This window comes from Myiozetetes cayanensis, unplaced genomic scaffold (genome assembly GCF_022539395.1).
Source record: "Myiozetetes cayanensis isolate MyiCay16 unplaced genomic scaffold, myiCay2020 scf2-11, whole genome shotgun sequence".
NCBI classification, from domain to species: Eukaryota; Metazoa; Chordata; class Aves; order Passeriformes; family Tyrannidae; genus Myiozetetes; species Myiozetetes cayanensis.
The window spans coordinates 60033270-60054719 of NW_026087411.1; the positions used below are offsets into that span (position 1 = coordinate 60033270).

At 38.1% G+C, this 21450-nt stretch overlaps 2 protein-coding genes across 2 annotated transcripts in view; one reads left to right on the plus strand and one right to left on the minus strand.

Moving 5' to 3' along the window:
* Positions 1–6802, plus strand: part of SAMD3 (sterile alpha motif domain containing 3) — a 38161-nt gene extending 31359 nt beyond the window's left edge. The window contains exons 8-11 of the mRNA XM_050314735.1: positions 3599–3802; positions 4183–4354; positions 6046–6128; positions 6372–6802. Coding sequence (XP_050170692.1) covers positions 3599–3802; positions 4183–4354; positions 6046–6128; positions 6372–6689 — 777 coding nt within the window. The 3' untranslated portion in view covers positions 6690–6802. The remainder of the gene's footprint in view (positions 1–3598; positions 3803–4182; positions 4355–6045; positions 6129–6371) is intronic.
* Positions 6803–8609: 1807 nt separating this feature from the next.
* L3MBTL3 (L3MBTL histone methyl-lysine binding protein 3) overlaps positions 8610–21450 on the minus strand; it is a 76751-nt gene continuing 63910 nt past the window's right edge. Inside the window, 4 exon segments of the mRNA XM_050314731.1 lie at positions 8610–10497; positions 13046–13108; positions 13976–14139; positions 18997–19088. Coding sequence (XP_050170688.1) covers positions 10354–10497; positions 13046–13108; positions 13976–14139; positions 18997–19088 — 463 coding nt within the window. The 3' untranslated portion in view covers positions 8610–10353.

A 21450-nucleotide genomic window follows, 5' to 3' on the forward strand; every position in this document is an offset into this window, starting at 1 on the left:
ACACTGGGTCGACTCTGTTTTGCTTTCTTGTCTCCAAATGTAAGGCACTGAAGGTGATAGGCCCTCTGGGAATGAGCCACCATACTCTGCATCAGCTGGCTGAAGAAGCTTCTGCTCTATGGGCAGGAGGCTTGGAAGTAGACCAACAGGAGAAACCACTAATAAAAGAGTTGTTTGGAGTCAGAGACTTCAAGCTAGCTCTTGCAGAGAGTAAAAACTAAATGTAATTAAAAGAACCCCAACAACTGTCCAAGTTTGCATGTGGGCACGTGTGAGAGTGAGCATCTTGAGACTGACAAGAATGGACCAACCCCTGGTTCTGTGCAGTGCTCATGCTGAAGCAAAACATAGTCCATCTGACTTAGGACAAGTTAGCAAGTTAAGGAACAGCTGAACAGCCCAGTTGGGGATGTGTGAATACTAGGATGGTTTTCACAGTCAGTAACCAATATAAATTACATACCAGAACTTACCAAATGCTGATGCAGGGAGCTTGCAGAGATGACACATCAGCAGCAAAACAAGACTAATGACTGTGAGTGATCTGATGGAGATTTACACAAAATTCTTACTGTGGATCTCTGCCTTTTCTATACCGGTTATAAAGGCTTTTTCAACCAGGTGAGAAACAAGAAACCTGATGCAGCTAAGGGGCAGGAGTACTCAAGATGCACTCTGTAGGCACAGGAGGCACAGAATACAAACCCATACCAGAAAAACTAAGATTTTGCAAGGATTCTCAGGAGTTCAGACAAACACATTACTGGGATCATTCTTCACAGGCAGCATCAGGGCATCTGTTTCAGACCGGCACATCAGTAAACAGGTTACAGAATATTACACTAAAATGAGCAGTAACACAAAGCCAGGAACAAGTATTTGTGCACAATTTTCAGCTGTGTCCAAGGATAAAATAGTTTTATTGTGATGTACAATTTCTCTTATGAAACATGACTATATAATTGGAGGTAGCTGATTTCTTGTCCAGTTCAGGAGAGAGCTGGGTAACACACTGACCAAGAAACTTGCTGTCTTTAATGGTCAAATTGGCAAGAACTGTAATGCAGACCCAAGAGATGAACACACTGGGAAGGAATCAACAAAGTTTCAGTAAACAGAAGTAATTCTTCATAAATTCATTAGTTTTTTGAAGTACTCAACAACCCTGAGGACACAGGAAATCCAGCTGATATAATAGCTTAGTTTAACTTCAGAAGAAATTTTGCCACATGCCTTTGAAAGGCTCTTAGAGGATATAATCTAAAGGGAAGGTCCTTGCATGGATAAGCAATTAAAAGACAGACCAAACAAGGTAAGGCAGAAATAGTTGTTTTTTATAATGGAAAAGATTATTAAAGTTTAAGCAGTTCAATATATTTCTAAATTATGTGGCAGGCTACATTTTGTGATGCTACCAAGGATACTAAAAAGACTGAAGACTTGCAGAAGGACCCCATACCATTGAGTTCCAGGGCAAAAAAACCCCAGCAGATAAAATTCAATAGTGATAAATGAAAAATAAGGCACAAGGAGAAAACCCAGTCCTAACAACATTTATAATGATGGGCTCTGAGCTTATTGGTACCATTCACAAATGATATTTTTATACTAGGCCAAAGAATATTTGGCACAATGCTAAGCATCAGTCTAAAAAATCACATTGAATAGTTAGAATTACTTAAGAAAGAAAGAAAAGGGAATGCATTATTCCACTGTATGCCCCTGTGGTGTGCCAGTATCTCAGCAAGTACTTTAAGCTACACTGTGTTATCCTGTGCCCATTTCATAAAGGTTACCGTGAAATTAGAAAATATGCAAAGCTATTAACAAGGATAATTGAAAGTATGGACCAGTGTGGAATGATTAAATAGTTTAGGACAGTCTTGGCCGAAAAAAGAATGGCTGAGGACAGAATATGACTTATCTATAAAACTACAGTGGCAAGGAGAGGGTGAATTGGTTTTGAATCCAGTATGATAATTGACGGCAGAAGCAGCAAGAGAAAACAAACAAGAGAATTTGCTTGACATTCCAAACAATGCATCTCCTTTGACAGTGCATAGCTAAACTGCCAAATTTAATGCAGGATTTTGTGGGAGGTATGATTTTATGATAGTTTGAAAAGTGACCAGGAGAAGTAATTGAAAGAGAAAAATATACTGAAGGCTATTAAATATAAAGTCCACATAACTATTAAATATAAAGTCCCTGGGAGTCCACAAACCCCAGTGTAGTGGAGTCTTGGCAGAACTCAGGGGAAGGACCACTACACACCCATCCTTCTTTATACTTCCCCCTAACAAACTAAATTGTCTGACTTCCCACCTGTGTTCTGTGCACTGAGGAAGGGGACAGAAAGGCCTACTCAAACTGGTCACAAACAAACATTACTGTTGTAATGCAATGAAGACTAAAATGCTCTATTAGAAAGAGTGCAGACTGTGCTAACACAGCATCTTAGCAAGAGCCAGGGTGACCTGCTGGGGTCACATTAGGTATCTGAACTGCATGCAGGGCTTATTTTCTTCTGTGATGCCAGTGGCTATTGAAATCTATGAACATATACTAGGAGGGAGACAATTTCTTCACTGCATACCTTGTGCAACCATTCTTGAAATACCACATGCACAATTTAAAAAACTTATGTTAATTAAACTGGAAAGTTTTAATTGCACCTACAGAGAACCACAAAGCGGTTTGAGATGTTGTATGTTTCACAGTTCTGTGTCTTAATTGTTCTGGGGAACAGTATGAAGTGTCTCAACTCCCTCTGGCACTGACCCACAGGCCACCCATATGTATTGTCACAGCTGCAACAGTGACAATACAGATGGGAAAAGTCAGTGTCAATGCAGCCTGAGAATGGTAACTGTACTAACTGTGTATCTACATGTTCTTGGCTTGTTTCAATAAGCAAATTCACTGCATCCTCTGACAGATAAACTAATCAGACCCAGGCCACTGCTGTACTGCTGTCCATAGTCACTCTTCCTCGTAGTAATTACTGGCTTTGAAATTCCATCAGGGACAATAATAACAACTTTGAGGAAGGTTGTTAACTATCCTCAAGTACAAAACCACTTTTTGAAAACAGTAACAGTCAAACTGCTCAAATAAGGATTTCCAATAAGTTTTCTTAGTTCAGTTGGTCTCCTTGGGGGTAAATGATTCAGTTGTATAAATGTGAAAATTACTCGTCCTGCTTTTAGGACCTGTATGCGTTAAGAGGAAAATACTATTTATCTTGGTAATACAGAGTTAAGACTGCTAAACACTAAGTCATCATTAGAACTGACTACTCATTTCTAATAAACCATGATGAGGCAAACCAGACACAGGCAAAGGAACTTCACGAGTACCCTCAAATATGTAATTTGAGCTTGGGAGACTTGGCTGATATATACTCTTATATGAAAACAGACTTTATCTAACTATTAGAATATGAGGATGAGCTCACAAAGCTGGTACTGAGACCACACTACACATACTTTCTCCTGAGCTTGACTACACTTAAATCACAGAGGTCACATCAAATGACACAAGGCCCATCAGATAAAAGAGCTGGTTTATTACAATTCTGTCCTTCATTTCTTCATAGGAAGAACCTGCTTATCTCAAAGACAGTACAATGGATTTACATATTAAGTGGCTTAAGCAAGAATATATGAAAACTCAGAGGAACTGGAAAGAAGTGGATAACAAAATGAATGTGACAATAGAAATACGGAGAAAGATGATCAGCAATAAGGCACCTTTAAAAGATATTCTTAGGGTATTTCCTTTCTTAAGGTGCCCTTATCAGGTAAAAGAGCTATTTTTATTAATGACATAGAATTCTGTCTTATAGATGTGATAGAACTGTAGGCATGTTATTTTACTGGATGCTTCCAGCGAAGTATCCATTGGCATTATTCTTTTTAATCTAACTCAAATTTTTACAGCTAATCCCTCTTTGAAAGGTTCACCAGTGTTAAATGTGCCACACACACCACCACTGGGTTACTTGAAGTATTTTGGTGTTACTTGATGTATTTCTTCCCTGCTTTGAAAAGAAATGAAAACCATCCTCCAGTTTATAACCTTTTTAAAATGAGCTGGTTTTATCCTGTCATTCAAAGTGCATGCATTGTTTACAGTTTTGGTTTTCAGTTTTGCAATACCACATATTTGTTTTTCTTTTAGCTTTTTAGGGAGTTCCAGCTTCTCACACACATGGACATTTATAAGAAAACAGTTGGGATTTTGGAGATTTATTCAGAAAATATATTGTCTTTGTATGTTGTGAGGAATAATCCAATTAACATTATGCTACAAGAAAACCTGAAGCAGCACACAGAGGAAGATGTTCTGAAATGTCAGTACAAATCTCCTATGCTCTGAATACCAGAGTTTTGTTGTAGCTAATTGTTCTTACTTATGCAACTAAACTACTTTCAATTTTACTGCAAAATCATTTTAAAAATGTTACGGTTTCTTTGAAAATATATAGCGATGGGGAAGCATTAACAATAAAAACTAGTAAATTAGTAAAAAAATTAAGTCAGTCAAGTACTGAAATGTTTTTTTTTCTATTGAATAAACGACTATAGGCTTGATAAAGTTAGTAACTCCCTTAAAGCAAGTATTGCTAGATGAGCAGATATGTATTTCTAGATATGTAAGAGTGCTTATTATTTTCTAAAAAAACCCACAGAAAACTAATTTTCTGCTCTAGAAATAGTCCCATAAAAAAGGACACAATTTCCTTTAGAAAGCAAGGTATTGTTTCTATGGTTAAAACCTTTATTCCAGTGAAATTAAAGTAGTAGTTCCCACTAGCAATTTCAGGTACCTCATCTCTGCAGAGACACATTGCAGGAAAAGGAGCATAGACTGGTACCTCTGGTGAGCAGGTACCAGAATCATCCATGGAGGTTTCTGTACCTCAAAGTGTTTGGCTCCCTGGCTGCGGGGGAGCAAGTGCCTGCTGTCACTCAACTTCCTTCAGTCTGAGAAGTCTGGAAAGCTGCAAGGACAAAACCTTTGAAGAATTTACTCAGAATGGTTATTCTTTTCCAGCTGTTGCTGCCTATGCCCAAGCTTAGCTCTTTTGATAAGTGCTCCTTAGACTCATTTTCTATTGAACAGGTCTAATGCCACAATGTCAAATCAAAGGTCACACGATATGACATATATTTCCTATACCAGTTTCACTCCATTTATTGCCATGTCATTTCTTAAGGAAGCAAGCAGCATAGGTTGAAATACTGGGGCTTTCTTTTGTTAAGCTTAAAAACACAAATACTCGATAGCTCATTATAGATTAAGAAGTATCAAGGAATAGATTAATCCAGAAAGCCTTTATGGACTTTTTACTCATAGCTTTGGCCTTAGAAAATGATGGAAATTGTAAATAATTTCCCCCTTTCTTATACAGTATGTGCACAGAGACTTTAACTCATACCTTATTAAAGTCCCAATGCCTTCACTTTTCTGCTTTTCCTCTCACAACCAGCTTGACCTGGCACCTAGATAATAAATGCTGGACAAAGTAAGTTCAGTGAAAGACACAACACCAGAAGCTTGAGCTGCAAAAAAGATGTTACAGTCAATAACAGCTGAACCAGAGGGATAGCAGGTCCCAGGTGGTTCTGCAGCACCAGCTTGTACTGCAGCCTTCAAAGCGGAGTCCTTTGGCAACAGGACTCCCCAGAGACATCCATTTTCATGAAGGGAGAGGTGTTTCGGGACGGGTGGTGGGGGCAGGAGGACTGCTCAGCTCACAGACTCCACTGGAAGCAAACCAAAGGTCAACTTACTGTGAGAAACTGAATTGTAATATTGAGCAGCAGAGTTCCACGAGTGATTTGAACACTAATGTCCATTACCAGCTGAGGCACCCAGATATTCACTGTGGTACAAACTACTCTTCCAAATGGATTGAACAACAGCTCTGCTGCTGAGCTGTTAACTATTACATAGGCTGCAATCTGTTTTACCAGGATGATACTGCAGTGCCAGAATGTTTTCATTTGTAATTTAGTAGAAATCCTTGCCTTTTGACAGATATGAAAATGACTGCTGCATGTTTGCTCCTGCCAGATGTCTTTGGAGATGATTCCAGTCTGTTTGCTGCAGTAAATGAGGAGGTAGGACACAGAGCACCAGCAGTCTTGGTCTCTTTCCTTTCTATCAGCTCCCTGGGCTCATCACCTAGCCTTTTGATGGCTCAACTTAGTTCCTGGAAAAAGGTGCCATTAGCCTGTTTCTTGAGTAGAAGACAAATAGTCATAGAAATACTAGCTAAATTCAAAGCAGGTTTATTTAATTCTCTGACCTGTTCATTTTAGCGATGCTGAGGCATCACTTGAAATGCCCTTTTTTGAATTTAGGTAAAGGCAGTGACACCAGTGTTGGAAGTAAAGAATCCCTTCAATGTGAATTCATGCGAGTTTGCACTGTATGTGGAAAGACAAGAGCTGGCCCAGCTCGATGACTGCACTATGGCCCTGGCGGCGCTGGTAGCTGCATTCCATGTATTCAACATCCCATGCCCAAAGAGGATCCACAGGACGCTGAAATTCCTGGAGTCCCTGGTCTTTGAGGTGAGGAACCCAGCATCCCTGCCCATCCAGATAAAGACAGGGCTGGAGGCGTGCAAGTATCCACTATCTGATGGTGTACACAGCAGTCCTCTCGGGAACATATGATATTTTGTCAAAGTAAATGCCTTTGGTGTGAAGATAAATCAGTGCCATTATTTCTAGTGGAAGTGTATGTAAATTTAAAACAGTTATGTTTAACAATGTCCTTTTTTTTATTGTACTGGCTACTTTAAAAATATAAAAACTTAAGCAGTTTTGTTATTTAAAATGTAGATTTTAGAGAAGTCTAGAGATAATAAAATTTTCTAGATTACTTCATGTGTCATGTATTATTTTTCTATATGGAGCATTTGACAAATTCAGATAATATTTTGACTGTCAAGAAATAAATTATACATATTGTGAGCCTTTGTGAGCACATCACTGCTTCAGATGCTAATACAGTTAATGTTTTGAGTGGCACAAATTAAAGACTACCATCACTTCATAATACTATGATCAGTGAGAGCCTAATATAATAATTTTTGTGATTTAAAATGGTTGGCCTGACTTGTAATTTGCAGAATGAATTTTCACTACTTTGTCCTTGCGTGAAACATTATTTTCTTTTGTTTTAACATTAATCCTGAATTTACTAAACAGGTTTCTTAGATGAGCTCTTAAAGTAGCAAGAATGACTTATCTGGGATGCTGCCATGTGCATTTGTAGCCACAGCTTTGGTGCTGGAGAGAGAATGCCTCATTTTCTTTCTGAATTTGTTCCCCAGAACACATCAGTCTTCTCCATATGATGACTCTTCTCTCTGCCCACACAGAGCAGAGGCCCTCTCCTCTCTTCTTTCACAGCCTCCTCTTTTTCCTAACACGCTCCTCTTGTGCATGTCTGGAAATCCCAGGGGATAGCTGTGCCTGGCAGTGCACAGCTTTGGACAAGCGCCTAGCTTGACAGTAGCAGCAGCCAGCAGACATGACCCACTGCATTAATTAGAAATAAAAAATGGCTTTTTATTAAAAGCACACATTCTATTAGAGACCAATCTCCAACCAGTTCTAAAAATGTCAGTGCAGGCAAAGCAGCACTAGTCAGAACAATTCTTTAAACACTCAAATACAGCTTGGAAGACTACAGAAGCTTTGTTAAAGCTTGGTTGTGCAGGGGCGACTTCGAGATAGAGATAACAGTGGGAGATCTTCCACTATGAGAGGAGATGGCTCCATTTAATTGCCAAACTCTCTTGCTAAAGTCTCAGCATTTTTCACATGGCTCCCATGGAAATCAGGGGACAACTTTTAGCAGTGTAATGGCTGGGCTACCTCCAATCCAACACACAAAACAATATCAACTGCCATTTTAAAGATTTAGTAAGTCTCCTGAGTGTTTTTGGTTTTTAAGTGAATTTGTTGGATGCAGTTTTTGTAACAGAGGTGGCTACACCCAGCTACCTCATCACATAGGAAGGATACAAAAGTAAGGATTATATATGCCCTCACTCTTGTACATGACAGCTGTATGAATAAAAAATTGGGCTCTGTATCATTTAAGTGAGCTTTAGTCTACATCTTGTAAACACTGTTAATTCAAACCCATTTCTTAAACCACAGTACTTTGTAAGTAGGTGTATATAAAAATTCAGGGAGCTGCTAACATCCCTGAGTAATCTCTGCTGAGCTGCAAATCTCCTCATTGGTTATCACTGCAGGCTACACAGAAGGTATAGGCAAATAATCTACATGAAAGCACAGAATGAAAGAAAACAGAAGAATTTGACATTTTAGTGATCTGCTTGCGCAACTTCAACTGCTGCCGGTGACAAAGTCCAGGTCTATAAATGGCATTCTGACTGTGATGGCAAGGGGCCTGTAAGCCTTTGGAGTAAATGCCAAGGGAGAGGTCAAACAGCAGTAGCCAAGCTGCTCTTTAAAACTCAGGGCCACATTGAGCTACAGTGAGGAATTACTCCACAACACCCTCAGGAACTGCTGGGGTTCATCATCTGGCAATCCTGGGCACACACAAAGGTAACAGACGGCTCCAGTTCAGGTTTTATTGGTATTGTAGTACAATAAGAGTGCAATTTGAATGTACAAATATTCAACAAAATGTAAAAATATTATTTATGCAATGCTATGGAAGGAAATTAACAGAGCAATGCAACTTACTTCATACTGACCCTGTTTCACCTCGTATTATGGCAGGTACCAGTCACCTACACGATCTGGAAGAGGCACAGAGAGTTCTTGAAAACTTAAGAATTCCAGCCAAAGAACAGCCTAGCAAAATCTGTGGGAAGATGTAAAATTCTCCCAGCTCTGTGCAACGGAAATGCTCTGTTTGTTCCCAGCTCTAAAGGCTGAGCAACTGCCCACTGCAGTGCTAAAAAGAGGGCTGCCAAAAAGCTTGATCCAACTCTTCTGTATTTTCTTGCAAAAGCAACATTCTGGAACAATCCTCAGTATACAGGTAGCTAGGCTTTCTCCCATATAAAGTGCATCTGGTTTACATCTTATGTATATATACCAAGTGCAACGACTTTCCCTGACATATATAATAATCCTCCAAGAAAGGAGCTTGCCTCACCCAAGTACCTGCTGGTGACATCTGCAGCCTGCTGATGACCCAGTGAAATGCATGTATTTTACACCCAGGATGTGCTGGCGTACTAAAGGCATTTAAGCATCCTTTTCCTTGAGCTTTGTCTTTCCCCATTTGTCTTATTCATTTACAAATCAGACTTTTCAGCTAGGAAGTGGTGAGTGAAAAAATTCACCCACCACTGGGAAAACAAACTTACGTTGAATATGAAGCCCAAGTAGCATGGTTTTTCTCCTCTATTGTGGTAACTATACTGGAGACTGAGAAGTGTAGACAAGATTAAATGTAATTTCTGTTTTGCTGATCTCCTTGTCTCAAAATCCACCTATTTTCACTCATGTGCTGAAGGTCTGTAGCAGGCTCCCATGTAAAAGGCTGGGACTCTACTGTGCAGCATAAACAAAAAGTCTTCTGTGAAGTCAAACTTTATTTTTCAGTTGCAGCCTTCTCTATACTGGTCTTTTGATAAAATACATTAAAGATGCTGGTGGCAAAACTCACATAACATTTTTGTAATCGTGCAAAAGTAAAAACATTCAGTTATTAAAAAAGCATTGTAATTTCAACCCCAACAAGGTTTGTTTTGTTACAAGCGAAAAGACAGTTTTATAATCTGTAAAGTTATATGCTGTAGCATAAAGTGTCACATATGTAACATTAAGTGTTTCATTTTTAAGCTATGGCACAAATACATATTAGCCATAACAGTCTCGTCTGGCTACCTGTAGCCTAATTTTTGGCTAATCAGTTTTTCTTTTGATAGAATGAAGTAAAAGCTTCTGAAAAGTAAAATGGATACATGAAGTAGTATTCAAGAATCCTTAGAAAATATTAACGTTCCCTTATATAATACAGCATAAATAATTATTGAAGGTTTTCTTGATGTCCAGAGAAAGTTAGGGATCCTAACCATCCATGGAGAATTAGCGCCATTAATTTGGTAAATAAGACCAGCTGACTCATTTGTTACACAGTACCTTCTCAAAAGCTTGAACACTTCCCAGAAGGATTCAGATATGTACTGGCTCTAGGAGAATATAAACAGTCCACCAGTGCTGAAGTTATGTTTCTTCCTTTCTGAGAGTCCTTACTCAACAGTTCTAGTGAGTCTTTGTGCTTTGAATAAAACATGAGCTCCAGTGGAGAAAGCTGGCTTGTGCACATTTTCCATTATCTTCAAAGTTCATTGTGTGAGTTTTTCTCTGCAGCTTTGAACATCAGAATGGAATTAAAGATTTTTAGGGCTGGTCCCAGTTTAATGCTCATTATTTTCACTATGTCTGATTGGGTCATTAGCAGAAATGCTTCTCCATCAATTTGCTTTAAAAGAAAAACACAAAGCTATTAATAGGTCTGACAGTGCAGCAGTATAGATGTTTCAGAAAACATGAAAGGTCCCAGCAATTTCAGACAATGTAAAGGACTGGCTGAATACAAACACTTTCAAATGCTTTGAAGAGAGCTTTGACTTCAACCTTTTAGGCAGATCAGCTAGTCCAAAAGAACAGGATGATCTTCTTTCTGCTTGAAAACAACCGTCTGGCTAATTTTTAGCTAAACAGTTCTTATTTTCATACTGACAGTACAAAAGCTATTGGAAAGTAAAGTGGGTAAATGAAGTATAATTCAACTGAACCGAAGCACAGCACTGCTTTTTAACCTCTTAGCTATTCCTTTTATGCAAGCCTCCATAGAGAAAGCTTCTGGATTTCACTCTCAGCTCCAGAGCAGGAACCCCCTTAAGGCCACCACTTTCTGTTCATTAAACAGTAAGTTAAAATGAATTTTGATCCCACATGAAAACAGGGGCCAGGCTACATAAAACTGCCTCTTTGACACAAACACAATAGAACTTTTCAAAACGTGGAATATTTTTTTTCTGCCAGCTTTGTAGTGTTGCTATTTTAGTAAACATTAAAAGTGAACATTCTCCTGTAAGCAAATCACTCTGTCAGCAGGAGTGATAAATCTGAGCATGAAGAACCCCAAGGTTCTCCCTTCCAAGGGCTTCAATGGGGCCAACATTTTCCGTGTAAACTTCAGGTCACTTAGGTACCTACAGGTAAATTTTCAGTAGAACCTAAGCTGGATAGCTATACATAAAAGGCAACTGTGGTTAAACCAGATGTACTGCTTCGGCTTAAAAATGTCAATCTGAGATAAAAACAGTGTAAGTTTCTGTAGGACTAGAAACCAAACTTTCTGAATGAGACACACTGCAAAGGAAACCTGCAAGGTACACCACAGCACTGTAAGTTGGGGAACACTGCAGTCAGAACAGCATCACGTGGTCACTACAATTACTTTCTACTCATTTTGTACACAAAGCCAGACTTGGTGGGCTGAGAACCTGACGTGTGTGAACCTGGAGATGCTGATAAAAAGATGCAGCATCTTAAAATAAGCAGGACGAGGGTTCATTTCCATAGCAGAAGTTTGAGCCAGCATCTTCTACCTCCTGAAACACCTACTGATGTCAGCCAGTCCATGCCAGTTGATCTCAGTGGGGGAGGTTTAATTTACTAATCACAGAGGAAGCCCGAGAGGCCAAATTCTGAAGAGGGGAAGCATTTTCTTACATCTCTGAGAACATAAGTGTTAAGGATTCATCCATCTCCATGGCACTTGCCACTTGCTGGCTTGATTAGTAATATGCCAGCTTTTATTCTTAAACTCATTGATGAGACACCCTAAGTGACACAGGGGATGATCTAGCCTTGCATACCTGATGCAACCGTAAAATGCCCAACATCTGAGCAAATGCAAAATGCCCAGAGATTCAGCTTGTCCTTTGATATGCAGCCGTGTTACTCATTACAATCTACAGCACAGCCCGAAAACTTGTTGCAGGAGATTAGCAGGGCCATCTGTGTGCATTTTTCTCAGGAGGCACCTTCTCAAATCTAAATACCACAATTATTCTTCACTTGAAAGGCTGGCTGACTCTGTCTATTCAGGTGGCCTGGCTGGGATAAGCACCTGAACTATTCACTGTGGCATCTGTGATGAAACTACCTTCTTGAAACTAAGCATTAACAGGAATAACAAACCTCTGAGCAGAAAAGAAAAAGCCAACCTAGTTTAAAATGGCCTATTGTACCTAAAACCCATATCCATTCCTAATGACAACTTTGGAACAACAATCTTCTCAGATACTCGAAATGCAAACCTGGTGTGCTCAGAAAATGAATTAATGCTCCTTTGAACCTCATCAGAACCTTCAGATCTTCTCACTTCCTGCTCACTCAAATCACATTCATAAACTAACTATATCAGGAGGAAGAGCATCAAGAGCCAAGTGTGATCAGACAAGCTGCAAGGAGTTTTAAGATGCAGTTATGTTGAACCACTGTTCTGCTTTATTTTACTTATTAACATCCTGCAGAACTAAACATACCTGCTTATAAATTTCCTCAAACCAGATTAAGAGACAACAGTAGTCAATCAGAAAGTTCCTAAGTAATTTCAATCGGCAAGAACAAAGCTAGAAAAGCACAAGAAACCTGGCTGACACTTAGCTAGTTTTATCTTCTCTTTCCTCCCACTTCATGACCTACAAACCAACCTAATCTTCCATACATTTGCATCTGACTTTAAACAATGTGGCACTGGAATTGGTTGCCCAGGAAGGTGGTGGAGTCACCATCCCTGGAGGTTTTTAAGGAGGTGTCTGAATTTACAGGGTTAGGGTGATAGTGCTGGGTTCAGGGTTGGACTTGATGATTTATAGGTCTCTTCCAGCTGCGACAATTCTGTGATTCTATGCACTTCATCCTACTTCTTTATATGTATTTTTAATTATTACATAAAATTAGCACTTTCACCAAGCTTTGTACTCTTGTGTCTTTTCGAAACAAAATTCACTCACCTCATCTTTAAACACCTTGCCATGTTCTTCACATCCTGGTAAACTCCGTATAAACTCAGAGACCTATTACCAAAGTATACAACAGAAGATTTATTAAGACCTGTGTTTTCTCAAAATAGTGGTTGACAATCATTAAAGTCTTTTAGCTGTTGTTTTTACAGCCTCATATTTGGTGTTCCTCCTTCTTCTGTAATTGCATGGAGTCATGCAGATGGGTGTTTAAGGGCAGGATTCACAAAATCAGCAAACTAAAGGAATACATCCAACTCCAGTCCATAGGACTTTTTTCAAAGTTCATGCTTCTTTTTTTCTCTGATTAGAGGAGATCTGACTGCCTCAGGTGCAGAAAACTCCCTTAGTCATAGGTTCTTCTGAAAGTAAAGCAGTGACAAGACTGTCCAAGCATTATCACATACTTTTACAGAGGCAGGGCTCTAATCTTAAAATCAGGTGTTATGGTCTGACCATACCCATACCATTCCTCTTTGGACTATATTCTCACCATCCAAAGCAGTGTGCCACATCCAAACTATGAACCAGGAATAGCTTCTTGATTCTTGCTGACCCCTAAACCATTCTTCAGAACGTTTGTATGGGTACTAGCTATTTAGTAGTGTAGACTGTGAACACCTGATGTGCGGGGCTGTACATTTAGCACTTTTCTTTCCCTTATTAATGCCAGTTAATATGTTTTTATATACATAAACATATTTATCTGTATCTATACACATATGAATTAACACTTCTGCTTCCAGGCTGGAAGGCAGCAGAACAGGCATTTTGGGGATCAGTTACATGGTTGATCAAGTCTGGCCGAGTCTAATCCTCTGAGTACTAATATATTATTGTTAATATATGGGAATAATCTAAACCTCTGAATCAATCTTCAAGGGCAGTGGTAGTAAGGTAGAAGATAAAGGATGAACCTACCTCATCAGTACTCCACTTAGAAACTTTACTGGCTGGGATTCCAGCTACACTTGGAAGGAGCTTGCTCTGCTGTTCCCAGCGCAAGGGTAGGCCAGGGATTTGCAACTTGGAAGACACAATAACTGGTTGAGAAAAAAGCCTCTGTGCGCTGGGTTCTTCAACATCTTCAACAACAGGAAGCAATAAACAAGCATTAAATCCTTCAGTCAATGACGAGATCAGTCACAGTAAAAGCATGTTCATTTCTGTTGATACATATGGGCCTCCCTACACAAGCTGTACAGTTCTGACTACCCCAAAATTAGAGCACCATGACTGTTCTTCTACTAGTATGACTATCATATTGGCTCTATATAAATATAACTACTCTTACACGGAAAAAGTCTCTTGCAACAAAACACAATTCTATGACAATACAACTGTTAGCATACTACACCCTAGGTCAAATAATTTTAAATATTTTAGAACAATAAATTACACCCACATTTAATAGTTGTACAGCAGTACAAGAATTAACTTAATTCCAGGGTTGAGCTGCTCCAAATTCATCAAGAGCAGAAATGCACTGCTACAAAATTCCAAGTGAATCAGTTATACAGTTCCAGCCCACACAGCATTTATGACTTATTCACAAAACAAAACGTTTTTCAGTTCTTCTGAGGAAAAAGTCACAAATGTCGGAAAATTCTCTGCTTCCACTTTAACTGAATGTTTTATTTGGAAAATAACATTTAACTCCTTCATGCTGCTTTTTATCTTACTACTCATCCATAATGGAAGGGATGATTTCCCATCCCCCTGGCCTCAAAGGTAATGTACTGGATGGGAGGGTGTCTTCAGCCCCATGCTGCTGTTGCTGCTGTTGTCTGGATAAAAGCAGCAGTCGCAGATGTGAGTAGGAGGAAAGAGTGAAGAGGCATGCCTCGAATGATGTCAAACTGCATAAGACACCTATGTTCATTTAGATCTCTTGGAAATACAGTGGGGCTGCTCTAGAATACATAATATAGCCAATATAGGATGTTATTACACTTGTGTGGGCTGTTCTGCTCCTCTGGCTTAATTCTTTGTTACTTTCAAGACTTATCCTCATTTTACATCGATGTCCATTATTCAGAAGTTGGCTGATAAGCCATTTAGTCAGCACTGTCAGCCTACTCATCAATTTTTTTAAATAGACTCCTTGAATTTTTACTATCATCATACTCTCACTCTTGGAAGTGAGTTCCCTAAATGTCTGTTTACATTTCACTGTTGTTCTTCAAATGCTCCTTAGAGCCTCTAATACCAGTAAAAATCTCAGTGAGAAAGGAACGAGTCTTGTAAGGCAGCAAGCATGCTGAATGTAAAGCCTAATTTACTGAACAGTATCTTCTTAATTGGTCCCTTGAATCTCATTCCCACACTTATCCTCTGATTTTTTTCATTCTAAAAGAGATCTCTTAATAGTTGAACATGTAAGTATTTCACTATTTTTCTGTCTTTCATTCACAAAACTTGTAATACATTGATACTGCCACATAAATATCAGACTACCATACTTGTGAAGATAATAACATACAAATAATACCCCATATTCACACAAATAAACAAATTGTACATAACAGCATATAGGTACATGCATAGCAGCAATGACAGCTGAGGTTACTTATGTCTCTATTTTCAATACTTTACAGCTCTGTCAAACCCTAACAGTATCAGATGACAAATCTATGCTGGGCATCTGTCCATGCTGTGGGTTTTAAATTTCAAGCAAACACAGGTCAGCTTTTTATGAATGAGGTTAGCAGGAAATAAGTTAGCTAAGGTGACACTGCAAAATGCCAAACCTTGTACTTCATCTACTCACATTCAAGAGCTCTATTTACTGACATGGAAAGGAGTGCAATGCCTAATGCCTTTGAGGATTTGGTCATAAATAAATACCTCTGCTCCTCAGCCTGTGTAGTATCTGCCTCACAGATAAGATGAAGAGCACGAAAGGACCATGCAAAGTGCCAATATACCCAACTAGATGGAAGGAAAGAAAAACTAAAAGTCCCTAACCCTGCAGCAGGTATAACCCCATCACTGACAAAAGGAAGTTTAGGCTTAGTGTGGGTAATCTTTTTGTAACAGAAAGTCCAAACCACAGCATTTTGGCTACAATCTATGTCTGTTAACACTAGACATCTGAAAATTCTCCCCACTCTCATTCTCTTGTATTCCTTGCTCTACAAGTCCTGCTTCCCACTGAGAGGTAATCTGTGTTTCTAGGCCAGTGAAAACAGGAGATTTACTCAAATTTATGTTTCACTTGGGACTTTTAGGAGAGGAGTAACTTGAGGTGCACCAAAGGTTAGCCAGTTTCATCACAGAGCCACAAACAGCTTCTTGAACCATTTAAGTTACTGAAGAAACAAGATTTGCTTGCCAGCTCCACACAAGACAGCAGTTAGAGGCAGTAAGTTCACACTTTTAAACTTGACCCGTTATCTGCTGACATTTTGCTTCAGCATCAGCCCACCTGCCTTTACATTCTTCTTCATACTTTCTGTCACCTTGTTATCCTTCTCTCTGAACCATATCTTTCTTAATCCATCTCTATCTTCTTATCTTTGAGAACAAAACATAACCTTACGTTTCAAAGAAGCTAAATGGCAAATACTTTCCAGCATTAACGAGAGACCATTAACAATGCTCTCCTGCATGGTTCTAGTCCTTATCATGTATAAGGTTTTTAAGCACAAGATTTATGTCCATAAAAAAAAGTTAGGATGAATGGACCATGATTTCAGTGTTGTTCTTCATCTCCAAATAATCTTTCTCCAAAAAAGGAAGATAGCAGTACACATTTATAAAGTTACCAGTAGAGAACATGGCAAAAGTAGGCTGAAGAATAATAATCTAAGTGACATGCAGAAAAAATAAGGCAACAAGCACAGGTACCCGTCACAGTTCACAATACCACAACTATTTTATCTTGAGCTTTCCATGAGTATGATAGAAGAACTCAATGACCCATTTTCATACCACAGAATAAGTATTATGGCACATTTAAATACATAACAACACAACACTACGTTTATAAAAAGGACAACTTTTCTAGACAGTAATGTAAGAAAGTGTTCTATTTTCATAAATCTAGTTATGCAAGAAGCTAACAAGCAGAGGTTGCTGGTGAAACTTTATCCAAATAGTCAAACTCAAAATGTTTCACAAAATCAGGTCAGTTTTCTTTGAATTAAAAAAGAATTTAAATTTAAAACGTTCCCAACTATTTGAATTTTTTTTCTCTTTTGTATAATGCAAAGTCAAACAAAAACTGCGTGCTTCCTTTCTGCTGAAACAAAATACTTAAATTGACCAAAACCTCTCTTTATTTGCTTTAGAGACTTTCTTTTTTTAATGCTTCTTTTTCTCTAGAATTCTGAACTACATCATATTTCAAAACACCATAACACCTTTTTCACAGCTCTTAAAACAGATGGAATCTCTCATACTTTATACAATCTTTAGAATGCTTCTTAGATCTATCTGAAAAGTGCTGGTAGACAAATGATATTTTAAGATTAAAAAAAAATGCATCAGAGGTTAATAATTAAAATAAACTACTACCTAGTTTTATTTTTATGCAATACTCTACTATACTAGTCTCAAAGAATTTCCTGGATTTTACAAAGACGAGATCACTTAGAAGGTAAGATACATAGCCCTTAAAGAACCACAGTTACTCAAGACCTATGAATTTTGACGAAAGCGTTATAAACTTTGTGTTGTTGCACACAAATTGCTGAATAAAATAATCTAAAAACTTAAGGAAGACATCTAGGTTTGTATTGACCTTGCACGAGTTAATAAAATACTGCAGCAAAAGCTGCACTGACTCAATCCAATAACTAGCCTGACATATTAAGTTTCACACACACAAAATAATTATCAAATTTAAGACTGTGATGTTCGGGATTTGTGCTGTATTCTTTCTGAACAATGAGGATAAAAATAAATAATGAACAGCAACCTAAATTTGGCCAACTGGATCTGTGAACAGACAAGAGTTTTGATACAGCAGTACACAGAACCACACAGAATCACTGAATGAAAGAAAAATTCATGTTGGACGGGGCCTCTGGAGACCATAGGATGTAACCTTCTGTTAGAGCAGGGCATTAGACTAAGTTATACAGGGATCTGTCAAGCCAAGTCCTAAAAATTTTCAGCAAGGAAGATTTCACCTCTTTTCTGAGCAGTGCATTCCAACTGTTCTCAAGGTGAATAGTTTCTTCCTTATATTCACACAGAACTTTCCTGAAGCAACTTCTGTCCATTCCCTTTTTCCCACCACTCAGTATCCTGGAAGACAGCATACCTCCATTTTTTCTGTAACTACCTTTTAGTTACTGGAGGACCGAGACTGGATTCCTCCAAGACTTCCTGTCTCAAATTCTTTCAACCTTTCTTCACATGGCAAGTCCTTCAGTCATCTTGGTTGTCCTCTACAGGACTGTCTCCAGTTTTTCAGTGAGGTAAAAATCTTAGCCATTCTTCTTTAACAACCATGAATAATAAAGAGCCTGCTCTGCTTATGGGCTGCTGGAAAGTATCAGACTGCACAGGAGACTGTTAAAAAAAACTTTCCTGTCTGACCAACCAGGATCCACTCTGGTAGTCACCCTCAACAAGACTGAGGCTGGGCTGAATAAGTAAATGTTATACTTCTACAACTTGGACTGGTTTAATTACCTATTTTTAAAAGTCAGTGGAAAAACATTCTTAAATTGAAATTTTTTACATCAGTATTCATTTTGCACTCATCTTTACAACTGTGATAAAATTCTTGGCAAAGCCTTTGATGATTATAAGATAAAGAAACAGTGCTGAAAGTGTTGCTGTCAAGAAATTTTTGGACACAAGTAGTGAATGTGGAAAATAAATTGTAATGAGAATTCTCATGAATAAGTTTAATGAGAATTTCAAGGAACATCACACTTTTTCAGTTCTGCAAATTCTAACATGAAACAAATGAAGTACTGACAATTTACCTTTAATTTCATTTGAAATTAGCAGGTTATTTTCTGTCTCCTCATCTTCACATTCTTTGTTCTTTATGGTGTCCTTTGTTTGTAATACACCACTGAGAAAAATAAGATGTTCAATTTTTATTAATACATCACAAAAATCACTAAGCATGATGACATCTCTTGCTAACAATGCTATTAACACACCAGGATTCCCATATAAAGGATGTTGTATCATCATAAAATAAAAAAACAGAGAGGATGAAATTTCTGACTTGATTTCTGGTATGGCTACTGGTGTGAATTTTGAAAATCTCAAGAATACTGTAAATGAAGATTATGTAAATCACATCAACACATTTGACTTCATAATCGAAACTGGAAAATATATAAATGAAGGCAGTGGATGTGTACACAGCAGAAGACGGAAAGAGTAAACCCACATATATAGCTGCATGCCCTAAAAAGCCTTACTGGTTATCTAGGCCATTTTCAGGAGCTGTCTGAAATAACATCTACTATTTCTCTGCCCAACGTTCATCTCCACCCAACATCAACTCCTTTGCTATACTGACACCCGATTGTGCAGCAGTTAATGATCCTACTGAAAATATCTGTATTCCTTTGTATCTGTTTTTGCATTACTTCTTATTTAGCTAGAAAAGTCACTCTTTGCCTGTTGCCTGTGGCTGCTCCCTCAGCTTTGCCAGCCCAGAGGCAATGTCTTCCCCCTGTTGAGAAAAATGAGGCAAGAGAAGTGGAAATAAGAGAGTTTCTCAAGGTGAGTGTGAGTGCATTTGCATCAAGTCAGCTCCCAGGAAACCCTTTTCAAACTCTGTCTTGAGAAGGTATTCCCAGCCTGGTTTCTTACAGACATGAAGCTGATATGAACTTGCTGACATGATGTGCGTATTTCCTTGTGCTTTTACGAACCTGAGAACACTTTGGCCCAATCTTACTAAATCATCACAGATGCAGAGCTCTCAGCAATACTAAGTACATAATGAGCATTTTCTAAAAATAGGCACCAGACAGAATGATCTTAGAGTCAAGACTACAAGAAAGCCTATTACTATATGAGTGGATGCTTCACCTACGTACCAGAGAAGCAGTCAACAAGAAACCCTTTACAAACGTCACAAACACAGATAAAAAGCCAATCTAGACCTAACATCATGTTAGACATCAAGATCAGCTAACCTCAAAACACAAATCCACAGAAGAAACAGACCTGTCTAATTCCACTGTTTACATTTATATTATTGAATACCATTTATATATTATACACAAGAAAGCATTTGTCACTAAATCAACTAGGAGCTTCAAGTTCACTAACATTAATAATAATATAATTAACACACCATTAATATTGAAAAAAATGAACACAGCAAATCAGAAAAACCAGTCTTTGTAGTATGATAAAAAACACCAGTGGAATGCATAGAGCAGGCAAGTTTTCTTGTGCCACAAAGGTCTCTTCACAGTATCTTCATCAGAAACGTTACCTTGACTTATCTACTTAAAAATTATTTTCCTAACTCCACAAACACAGACAACTTCTAAAGTAATATGCTACAAAGTAGCGCAATTAATCCAGAGGCAAAGGAAATGACAACTGTAATTCAACATAAAGAAGAGAGATCACCAAAACCTGTGAGGAAACAGGTACCTCCAAATTTTCCTGAGGACAATTTTCATAGCAACATGCATACTGAAATTTTACCTCACTAGTTAAATACAAGATAGTAGCATGAATTGAAGCTTTTGGTGAAAGGGTTGGAAGATGAACAGAATTTCCTTTTAAGAAGCAGTATAATTTGATTCCCAAGCAGGAATGTTCACCTTCCTTCACTGTAAAGATTTCCAGAGTGGAATTCCTATTACAGGGAAATTCTTCTGCTACTTGGAAGATACTTTAAAATTAAACTTGAATATGCTATAGGCATGTAATTTTTATATTGAATTTTCATCTCAGGAACATTCCAGGGAGATAGACAGCAAGCAGTAATTACATACATAATTCCACAAACCAAAATATTCTAGTATAATTGTTTGATACTTAGAAAGCTGAAAAAAGAAAGCTGAAAAGAGGAAAAAGAAAGCTGAAAAGAGGAAAAAGAAAGCTGAAAAGAGGAAAAAGAAAGGTGAAAAGAGGAAAAAGAAAGGTGAAAAGAGGAAAAAGAAAGCTGAAAAGAGGAAAAAGAAAGGTGAAAAGAGGAAAAAGAAAGCTGAAAAGAGGAAAAAGAAAAAAGAAAGCTGAAAAAAGAAAAAAAAGAAGCTGAAAAAAAGGAAAAAAAGAAAAGCATAAGAAAAAAGAAAAAAGAAAGCTGAAAAAAAGAAAAAAGAAAGCTGAAAAAAGAAAAAAGAAAGCTGAAAAAAGAAAAAGAAAGCTGAAAAGAGGAAAAAGAAAGCTGAAAAGAGGAAAAAGAAAGCTGAAAAAAGAAAAAAGAAAGCTGAAAAAAGAAAAAAGAAAGCTGA